General features: G+C 42.2%; 1 protein-coding gene across 1 annotated transcript in view; it reads left to right on the top strand.

The window, feature by feature from the left end:
* The first annotated feature begins 2010 nt into the window (after positions 1–2010).
* Mccc2 (methylcrotonyl-CoA carboxylase subunit 2) overlaps positions 2011–11229 on the top strand; it is a 71777-nt gene continuing 62558 nt past the window's right edge. The window contains exon 1 of the mRNA XM_005328967.4: positions 2011–2297. Coding sequence (XP_005329024.1) covers positions 2169–2297 — 129 coding nt within the window. The 5' untranslated portion in view covers positions 2011–2168. The remainder of the gene's footprint in view (positions 2298–11229) is intronic.

Below are 11229 nucleotides of genomic sequence, written 5' to 3'. Positions count from 1 at the left end.
GAAAATTCAATTCTTTTATTTCCAACATAAAATTTCTTTAAAAAAAAAATCATCAGGTGGCTAAGTCATAACTCTAACCTATGAGTATAATCTCAGTAGTGAATGTAGATACTAGACACTAACAAGTGCTAGGTAATTTGGGGGTCACTTGACCTTTTGCATTTTTCTACTTCCCTATTCTGGGAGCATTATACAATTTCCAATGAGCTTCATGTGATTACAGTGGTGCACACTGTAATTCCAGTGGCTCAAAAGGCTGAGGCAGGAGGATAGCAAGTTCAAAGGTTGCCTCAGCAACATGAGACCCTGACTCAAACAAACAAACAAACAAATGTACAGTAAAAAGGACTGGGGATGTGGCTCAGTGGTTAAGTGCCATTGGGTTCAATCCCTGGTATCAAAACACCACCACCACCACCACCAGCAGCAAGAACAACAACAACATCGAGTTACAATAAATAAACATGATGGAAGATTTTTAAAGAAAGTAAGGAATTATATTCTATCCTGTCTTTTCTGTGGTCAGAAGGTGTTTTTTTTTTTAGTATGTTTGCATTATTGAAGAACTATTTAGAGAAAAAGTGTGACAATTTGAATGTCAAACACAGTCTCTCTCCTGTTACCTTGATGCATTTGAAGAGTCAGTTTTTAGAGCCATTTTTCAGTCGAACACTGGCAGCACACACATTGTAAATCAGAACTTTCCCGTTGAGCTCCTGCTCTTGTGCTTGCCCCATACGCTGCTGGCTGTTCTCCATTTGCACCAAGCCTAGCCAAGTTTGGGGGCTCTGTTCATATTCAAAGCTGCTGCAAAGCCAGTTGCAGTGGTGTCTCAAGCCTGTAATATCAATGGCTCAGAAGGCTCAAGCAGGATTACAAGGTTTAGGTCAGCCTGGGCATGTTAGTGAGACCTTGGATCAAAATAAAAAATAAAAAAAGGCTGGGGATATAGCTCAATGGTAGAGGCCCCTGTGTTCAATCCCCAGTACTGTAGAGGGTGTTGGGGAGCCTCGGCAAGGCTTTGTTCAGCTACCTCACTTGAGTCATGGCATTCTGTTCCTTTAACGTCTGTCCTACAAATCTGACACTTAGGTGGTCAATTGTATTACATTTAAAATTTTTTATTTTATTTTTATTTTTTAAAAGCAATCATTTTATAAACTGTTTTTGTCATTAATATGTTATGAGCATATTAATTGTGGTGATACCACAGCTAATATTATCATTTGATTTGTATTTGTCGTTGCTGAGCGGAAGATCAAGATCTGAGAAGATGTACTCTGCCCCGTCTGAAGTTCTCTATTTTAAAAATTATTTTTAATTCCCACACTTTTTATTGGTGCATTATAGTTGTACCTAATGATAGGATTAGCTTATACATTGTACATGCACAAAATATAACAATATAATTTGGCCAATATCATTCCCCACCCTCTCCGCTTTTCGGTTTTTTTTTTTTTTCCAAGCACCTTGAAGTCCGGAACCAGGTTTATTTCTAGCTGGTAGCCACACCCTCTCTCTCTCTGCCCGCTTCTTCCTAGGTTCCTCACATTTTTACCTTTATTCAGTCGCCTAAGCAACCAATCGAGTAGTGGGCAGTAAATGTTCAATACACATTTGAATTAAAAAGTTTCAAGGCATTTTGTAGTGTTTTTAATTTTTATGAATATGTGTGGGGTTCTTTATCTAAAGATCCCAACACTGAGATCCACAATCCATCACGTAGTAAAAATAATCAGAAAAGTGTTTAAAATCTCCAGCGAAAGGACTAGATCAGATGAGATTCCCCAGTGCTGCACTACTACGGTAGTAGTGCTGCGCAGTGTGGGTTGTTGTACGAACACCCCCGCGATACAAACCCAACCACAGTTCTCTCAGCTCAGCGCGGCTGGACACGCCTCGTCCCAGCGCCAGCGCTCCTGGGATCGCGATGGGACAGAACCTCGCGGGGTTGCGCTCTTGATCCTTATTGGCTGAATTGGGAGGCGTGGCGCGCGGCACCGGCCAATGGGGGTTGGCATAGGCAGGCACGTGCCAGGGGCTTGCCTGAGAACCTGAGGGTCTGCCGCTGGCGCCTAAAGGACGCTAGTCGAACCTTAGCCGCAAACCCCGGGGAAAGAACCTGCTCCCGACGGGCGCGGGCCGCCCCTGCTTCGTACACCGCAGCTATGTGGGCCCCCCTGCGGTCAGCTCTGCGGCCCTGCTTCCGCGCCGCTGCCCCGGGGCTGCGCGCCTATCACGGTGACGCCGTGGCGGCGTTGGGGACCCAGTTGGACTCCGGCTCTGCCATCTACCAGGTAGGCTGTGTGAGTGTCCTAGTGGCCTGTCAGTGCCGGACCCTCGGGACTAGGCAGCGAGTGGAGGTTGGACATACTTTAACAACTGCTCTTCTTTTCTCTAGAGCTCTAGTGATGAGGGGACGCACTAGGGTGCTGTGAAGTTTTGAAGAAGGAAACTCGTTGTAGCATTGTTACTTGGGGAGTTTGTTGAAAATGCAGCTGCCTAATCCCCACTCGGTACCTTCTGAGTTTTCTAGGGTGAGGTCCTAGAGTTTGCATTGTTGTGGAGTCGTTGGGAGCCACCGGCCTAGCACAGCTAGCGCTGAACAATGCTTACTGGATTTTAATAATTATATTAATAGAAAATACATCTCTCCCATTGCCTTTGGAATGGCTTTTCTTGGAATTGGGAGGTTTCCGAAGGTCAAAGAAACAACTCACAGCTTGTGAAATATTAGGGCTGGAAAATCGTCTGTCTACGATTTCTAAGCTTAAACGAATAATATGTAAATTATGAAAATAACAAAATTATTTGTCTAGGTAGAATGTTTTATCGGAAAGATTAAGTGATTACTGTGGTCTAGGCATTATTTTAGGTATTTGGTCTAAATATGTAGAAATGGAACTTGATTCTGGGGGGAGGATGGACAAGAAAGCTCCTCAATGTGATAAGTGGTCTCTAAAGCTTAAAAAAGTAGTTACAGGGGCTGGGGTTGTAACTCAGCCGTAGAGCGCAGTGCCTACCGCATGTGAGGCACTGGGTTGGATCCCTAATACCACCTAAAAATAAATAAAATAAAGGTATTGTGTAAATCTACAACTAAATTTTTTTAAAAAAGCTAGGTATAATAGGAAGTAATAGGTGAGATGGATCTTTGTTGTAAAAGAGCTAGCCAAATTCAGAATGGAGAAAGGAGTTCAGACTATACCAAGAGAGTTTCAAGAATATAGGTATTAAACTTAGGTTATTAAAGTGTGTAAACTGGGTGTAGTGACACGTGCCTGTAGTCCCAGCATTCAGAAGATTGATGTGGGAGGATCATTTGAGACCAGCCTGGGCAACATAGTAAGATCTACATCTCAAAAAAAAAGTATATAATGGTTGTGAGGACTTGGAAGACAAAGGAGGTCCCTGCCTTATTTAGATTTACAATGCCACATTTAGATTTCATTTTGCAGGCTATCCACTAGAATATTTAAGTAGAGAAGTGACATGATCCTATGGATTCAGTGGAATCATCAGTGTGGTGGCAATGTGGAGGATGGATTGGTACCTAAAGTTAGGTGACAATTAAGAGTTGAGTCTTGAGATGATGATGGGGGGGTCAGAGCTATGGTTCTAAGTAGGAGGAAGGGTATGTATACCTGAGGAGCAGATTTTAGAAATAATGATGGAGTAGAATGGGAAGAAGTGAGTGAGGAATCATTGATGACAGTGGAGTTTCTAATAGGGCCTGGCTATATAGGTAAATGATGGTGCCATTAGTTCAAAGAAGGCTTATAGGACCAGGAATAAGTTTGATGATAAGAGATATTTGTGATGGGTTTTGTTTGAATCATCTTTTTTTCAGTCATGCTTTATAATAATCTAAACATATCAGTAGCCCACAACAGCAAATGTCAATTTCTTGCTCACATTATGGGTTGATTGCCGCAGTCTGGCTGGGCACAAATCACGAGCCACTCAAGCAGGAACCAACTTTATTTCCAAACTCCCCTGACCGCCACCCTTGTGGCCCTCTCAGGGACACCACACACCAACCGGAACTCCTTCCCTCAGAACTTCACCAACCAACACAAACTCCCCAGGAATCCCAGCAAGAACTCCAAAGTAGCAGGTGCCTGAGGCTGAGAGCAGGGGTCTATATACAATTGAATACACAGCTTAATTTAACCATCATCATCTCAATGGCTCCCTTCTGGCAAAATGCCTTGCATCATCCCTACTCAGCTGTGGCCCTTAACAGTTGGTGACTTTGGGTCAGCTGCTGTGACTTGTCAAAGGACAAAATCATAGCAGTTTAGTTTAAGTATCTTATCATGTTCACTGAAGCTGGCCTGTTTGGGAAATAATACTTTCTCCAAAGTTCAAATAACAACTCAGTTTGGGTTTGGTGACTGGAACTTTATTATAAATGAATTTATTTTGATTTTTAGTCTGGTCTTTGTGGTCTGGTGCAGGAGCTTAGTCCAAAGGAGTGGCTTTCTGTAATTTCTTTTTTAATAGACTGTTCCACTGCAGGGTGGGTTCAGATCTGTTCCATGGGTCTTCCCATTCCTGGACTGAGGCTGCTCTGATTTAGACATGCCCTTCTTGTGGCAGAAGGCACAGGAGCAAGAGGCTGAACATAAATTGGGTTTACAGTTTCTGCTGGGATGTGATGAACTTCACATCCTATTAGTTAAAACAAGTAATGTGTCCAAATCCCAATGCCCACGGGGGAAGGAAGCATAGTATAAATGGCCCGGTTTGGTAGTGTTTTCTGATTACAAATAACAACTAAAATAAATAATAATGATAGCTGAAATTACATAGGGTGCCAACTGTTTTTCTGAAATTGTTATGTAGATTCACTCATGTAATTTATCATAGCAAAGCTATGTGGTTGGTACTGTTGTTATTTCTGTTTTGTAAATGGGGATACTGAGGTACATAGAAGTCAAGTAATGTGTCAGTGGCTCAGCTCAAATTCATTATGACTATCAGCTCTATGGTTGCTTAGCCTCACAAGAATCTTACTAGGTAGGTACTGTTGTTATTTTGCAAGTGACACAATTGAGATCCTTATAGATTAGGATTTGTAGTGCTGAGGATTAAACCTAGGTGCTCCCATGTGTGAGGCGAGCTGTGCCACAATACCAGCCCCCTCCTTTGTCTTTTATGACAGTTTTTGATGAAAAGTTGATTGCATCTGATATTAGTATAAGCATCCCTGCTCTCTCTCGAAATCCAGTAGAAAATAAAAAGTGGAACTACAAACCAAAATTACAATAATAATTTGAGGCTGAGGCAGGTGGATTGCAAGTTCAAGGCCAACCTCAGTAATTTAGCCTCACCCTGTTTCAAAATAAAAATAAACTGGCTGAGGATCTGACTCAGTGGTAAACTGCCTCTTTGTTCAGTCCCCAGTACAAAACAACAACAATAACAAAAGATAGTTTGTTTTAAAGTCTTTAAAGTTTTAAAGTCTTTGTCTAATAAGTCTCATGCCTATGTTTCTTTGGGGATAGTTTGTGTCACTTTCTTTCTTTGAATGGGCTGTGTTTTCAGGTTTGTATGCCTTGTGATTTTTTTTTTCTGTTGTTGGTTTTGTTGATAATTGAGTATTTGAAAGAATAGCCACCTCTCCTCATTTTTCAGACTTGCTTTGTATCAGAGCAGTCCTTCACTAACTAGCTGGGCATGTTCTGAGCTTTGGAATGATCATTCCAGGACTTTCCTGAGCATGCTCGTGGTTTGGGCCTGTGTGTGGCTGTTCAATCACCTTGACATGTAGTTGCTTTTTTTGTGTGTGTGTGTGGGTTCTAGGGATTGAATTCCAGGCCTGGTGTGTGCTAGACAAGTGCTCTCCCTCTGAGCTACATCCCTAGCCTTTCTTTTTTTTCCTGGTACCAGGAATTGAACCCAGGGATCCTTAACCACTGCTGCATACTCCAGCATTTTTTTTTTGTCAATGGATCTTTATTTTTATTTATTTGTATGTCGTGCTGAGAATCGAACCCAATGCCTCATTCATGCTAGGCAAGCGCTCTACCACTGAGCCACAACTCTAGCCCTCCCCAGCCCTTCTTATGATTTATTTTGAGACAGGATCTTGCTAAGTTGCTTAGGGCCTCACTGAGTTGCTTAGGGCCTCACTAAGTTGCTGAGGCTGTCTTTGAATTTGAGACATTCCTGCCTCAGCCTTTTGAGTTGCTAGGATTAAAGGTGTGTGCCTCTGTGCTTGGCTTCCTATACCCTTTTATTTTATTTTAAGATAAAGTCTGACTATTGTCCAGGCTGACCTCAAACTTGCAATCCTCCTGCATCAGCCTTCCCAGCAGTTGGGCTTCCAGGTATGTGCCACCTCGACTGACTCACAGCTGTCTTTGTGTGTATGTGTGAGGGGGCAGTGTTAGGCATCAAATCCAGGCTTCACGCATTCTAGATAAGCACCTTACCACCGAGCTAGACCCTCAGTTTCTAACAGTTTCCTTTAAAAGTCTTAATTTTCCAAAGAACCTTCTCATACATTTTTCAGCAGACCTTGTTGCTTCTTTCTGCCTGAGAAGGTCTGCTCTGCTTCCTCCAGTTTGGGAAAGAAAACTGAGAACTAAGGTGCTAACTCCTCCAGACCAAGGCTGTGCTCACTGGGTGGGGAAAGGTGGTAAAAATGAGCAAAAGCCTCAGGAGGTTTCCTACTATTTTGAATGGGGCCTTTTCTTGATTGGATGATCTCTATTAGTTGCTATAGGTCTTTGACTGTTACAGAGTCTCTCTCTCTCTCTCTCTCTCTCTCTCTCTCTCTCTCTCTCTCTCTCTCTCTCGCTCTCAAGGGGAAAAGAAAGGGCCTAGAGCTTCCTAGTTCACCATATTGCTGACATCTCAGGTTTGAGCTTTTTTTTTTTTTTTTTTCCCAAATTTAGAGACGGGGTCTCACTGAGTTGCTTAGCACCTCACCATTGCTGAGGCTGGCTTTGAACTCGTGATTCTCCTGTCTCAGCCTTCCAAGCCACTGAGATTACAGGCATGCTGTTGTTTTTAATGGTGATTGTTAGCTAGGAGTTGCTGTGATCTTGAGAATATAACTTTTTTTCTCCATGTAAAATGTGTAAAGCTCTTGCCTGTTATGTGCACCAGTAATTAGTGCAGGGAAGTAGCTGAGACATGATGAAAAAAGCACTGGCCTAGTATTTCATGTATGTTTCAAAACTAACAAAGCATAGTTGTGTGGGGGAAAATAACTGGAGGGAAATATGCCAGGATGTTAATAGTAACCGTAACAGTGGAGGGAAGAGGTGGTGTAGTTTGTTGATTTAAGAACAGTTAATGGCTTCTTAGAACAATGCCTAAAATGTAAAGAAACATTAACTTTTCCTCCACAGCAGGCGTGCACGCTGCCACTGGTGCCCCTGCCTTGTCCCTAGTGGTGTCTGAGAGGTCCCAGCACGTTTGTAAGTATGCAACACCAGCATCAGTGAGTGGTGGAAGATAGCCTTGGCTCTCTTAGCTGTTCAGGGAATGTGTTGAGCATTGTCCTGTGCTGCTGAGAAAACAGACACTGACCTCCCAATGGAGCCATAGATCTCACCACAAGTAAGATGGAATGTGTAATCACGGTTGTGCAGAATCCACACCAGTGAAGACTCCAGACTGGTTCTTGGATAGACCAAAGGGTAAAGGGTGTAAAACACAGCCAGGTCAGAGGTCTGAACAACAAGCTCTGTAAAGACCTGGAGTTACTGAAAGATATCCTGGCTCGTAGAGGGCTGTGCCACTTCTGGGGTCTTCATGTTCAAGATTAGCACACAAAGATCACTGGCCGCCAGGGTCCATTCAACTGTGGGATGTGTCCAAGGAGAAATAAGTGTGTAGCCTTGTCTGATATAAATGGTTTATATACCTTAAAAAAATATTAGCCAGGTGTGGTGGTATATGCCTGTAAACCCAGACACTTGGGAGGCTGAGGCAGGAGGATTACAAATTAAAGGCCAGCCTTGGCAATTTACCTAGACCCTGCCTAAAAGTAAAAAATAAAAAGGTTTGGGGATATACCTTGGTGGTGGAGCCTCCTAGAGTTCAATCCCAAGTACTGGGGGTGGGGGGATAACTGTTGCTGCTCTTCTTTTTCTATTCAAGGTCATTTTTTTTTTTTAAGAGAGAGGGAGAGGGAGAGAGAGAATTTTTTTTAAAAAATATTTATTTTTTAGTTTTTTGGCGAACACAACATCTTTGTTTTGTATGTGGTGCTGAAGATTGAACCCGGGCCGCACACATGCCAGGCGAGTGCACTACCGCTTGAGCCACATCCCCAGCCCAATTCAAGGTCATTTTATGGTCTGTATTAGCCAACTTTTGCCTCACTAATACGTCCCAAGCAATCCCAGAATCTCGAAGTCTAAAAGAAGAAATATTTGTCTTTTGCTCCTGGATCTTTGAGTTGGTAGTGGCAGTTCTACTTGAGAACATGACAGTTCTGCTTTATTTGCTTCTTATTCTAGGAACCAGATCAAGGGGACTGTGGGGGATGCTCTTCTCCTCATGGAGGATATTCGAGTCTTCTCGTGGGGGTCAAGGCCACATGAGGAGAGTTTGGAAACTTGTTCCCTCTGAAACCCTATTTGGAATTGTGCAGTGACTTTGTCCACATTCTACTGGCACATTCAGAGACTTGGGTGGGGAGGCCTGGTTTTCTCAGAGTAAACCATGGAAAGATGGAAGGAAGGAAGAATTTTTAAAAATATATTTTTTAATTATAGATGGACACAGTACCTTAATTAATTAACTAATTAGTTAATTAATTAGTTAATGTGGGGGTCAAACCCAGTGCCTCACACATGCCAGGCAAGTGCTGTACCACAGAACTACAACCCCAGCCCAGGAAGGAAGAATTTTAAACAAGTACTGCAGTCTATCTTATGGCCCATGATATCTGCTCAAACTGTTATACCTGAGTTCCAAAGTAGAGGAAAGAATGAGTATGCAAGGGAGCAACCTCATCTGCTTATTTTCTTCCCAGCCCCTCTCCCCTCTGTCATTTTTCACTGCTGTGGTACTTGGGGATAGAGGCCAGAGTCTTGCACATGGTAGACAAAGCACTCTACATCCTCAACCTCTGCTTTTCCTTTCTTAAGGAACTATATTTAAAGTCATACCTAATAACTTCTGCCTATACTTTATTGGTTAGAGTGAATGGCCATGCCTATCTACAGAAGAAGGCTGGAATATGTTACTTTTAACAGTTGGACATATTGCCACCTTGAATAAAATTGGGATTTAAGCTGGCCTCAGGGGTGCTTACCTGCTGTAATCATAGTCACCTTGGAGGCTGAGGCAGGAAGATCGCAAGTTCAAAGACAGACTCAGAAATTTAGCAAGGCCCTATGCAATTTAGTGAGACCCTATTTCAAAATAAAAAATAAAAAGGACTGGGGATGTGGCTGGTGGTTAAGTGCCCCTGGTTCAATCCCCAGTAACCCCCCCCCCAAAAAAAAATTTTTTTTTGGATTTAATCATTGAGGACAATGGGAGGAATGGATATGGATGAACAGGCAGTAATTTCTGTCTCACATAATAAGCATGGAGAGAGTGGATGTGTATCCTTTAGATATATTGTATGTTAAAAGATCTCTTAGTTATACCCTTATCTCTTGGGACCTCCAGCCACTTGCAATAAACTTTGAAGCAAGCACACCTATAAAAGGGGGACCAAAAGCCAGGTGCAGAGGTGTATGCCTATAATCCCAGCAACTCAGGAGACGGAGGTAGGAGGATTGCAAGTTCAAAGCCAGCTTCAGCAACTTAGTGAGGCCTTAAGTAACTGAGTGAGATCCTTTCTCAAAAAAATAAAAAGGGTTGGGGATGTGGCTCAGTGGTTAAGCACTTCTGGGTTCAGTTTCTGGAACCAAAAAAGAAAAAAGTGGGGGGAGGAGGAGAAAAGATAAAGTCATGCCAAAAGTGAGAGATGCCATACAGAAGTTCTGTTTAGCCTGGCCTCAGTCCCAGTTGTCTCTGCTGTACTTCCTTTACATTAGAGCAGTAGTGTGTTTTGCCCACTCTCACTTCCACCACTGTGCACTTCAGCAAACCTTGGCAGTGAGTGACTGTCCTCCTTATTTCTTAACTGTGAGGTTGTCTTAGCTAGGTAAAGATCCTGTGTATAGCTAGGCATGGTGGCAAACACCTATAATCACAGCAGTTTGGGAGGCTGAGACAGGAGGATCGCAAGTTCAAAGCCAACCTCAGCTAATTTAGTGAGACCTTATATCTAAATAAAATACAAAAAAAGGACTGGGAATGTGGTTTAGGTGTTAAGCGCCCCTGGGTTCAATCCCTATACCAAAAAAAAAAAAAAAAAAATCCCTTGTGTAACTAGCTGTAGTTTTGATGGATGCTTTTCTTAATGGGGTATTGTTGTTGGCTGCAGTGATTGGATCTTGGACCTTGGATACTCTCAAAGGGTCCCTTGGTTTCTCTGTATGTATACAAGCTGTTTTTTTTTTTTTTTTTTTTTTTAAAGCAGCTCTTAACTTGAGTGCTTGTGGTGTGCAAAGATGGCAGGAGACCAGGAGGTAGAATACAGGTGGAGGAAGGTCAGCTTTATCTTGATAGGATGGGGTAAAAATGAAAAAACTGAAGATATTCCAGAATCTCATCAGCTTCAGGGTCTATAGAGGAAGAACTTGTTAAAGGACACTATGGGGATGTATTTAGAACTGTGGGAAACACCGGTAGGACAACAGAACATTTTAGGAAAAAAGAGATGGGAGAACTTCTGTTAGAAAAGACTCAAGAAACACATTGGCTAATTATGACTGTATAGAGCTTACCAGGTAGAATCTTATTTAAATAAACTATAAAAAAAACCCCCAAATCTGACAGTTGGGAAATGTCTTCACTGATTGGATATTTGATGATATTAACAGATTGATATGCGATGATGGTCCTTATCTTTTGGAGATACAGAAATGCTTAAAAATGAAGTGTTATGTCTAGAATTTTCTTCAAAATATTTCAGGGTGGGGCATGAAGAAAACAACTTTGGCCATATTGGGATAATCATTGAAGTACATTTGGGTACATTTGGTTCATTATACTAGTTGTTTTACTTTTATATATTTCTGAAGATTTCCATAAAGACTCAGGGCCTTGTACATGCAATGCAAGCACTCTACCAACTGAGCTGTAACCCCAACCCAAAAAGCCAACATGCTATATATGCTATATACATGTATATCCTAAATATGTGTG

This window comes from Ictidomys tridecemlineatus, chromosome 1 (assembly GCF_052094955.1).
Source record: "Ictidomys tridecemlineatus isolate mIctTri1 chromosome 1, mIctTri1.hap1, whole genome shotgun sequence".
Classification (NCBI taxonomy): domain Eukaryota; kingdom Metazoa; phylum Chordata; class Mammalia; order Rodentia; family Sciuridae; genus Ictidomys; species Ictidomys tridecemlineatus.
The sequence above is the reverse complement of the archived record's forward strand: the minus strand, read 5'-3'. Positions and strand labels throughout refer to the sequence as shown.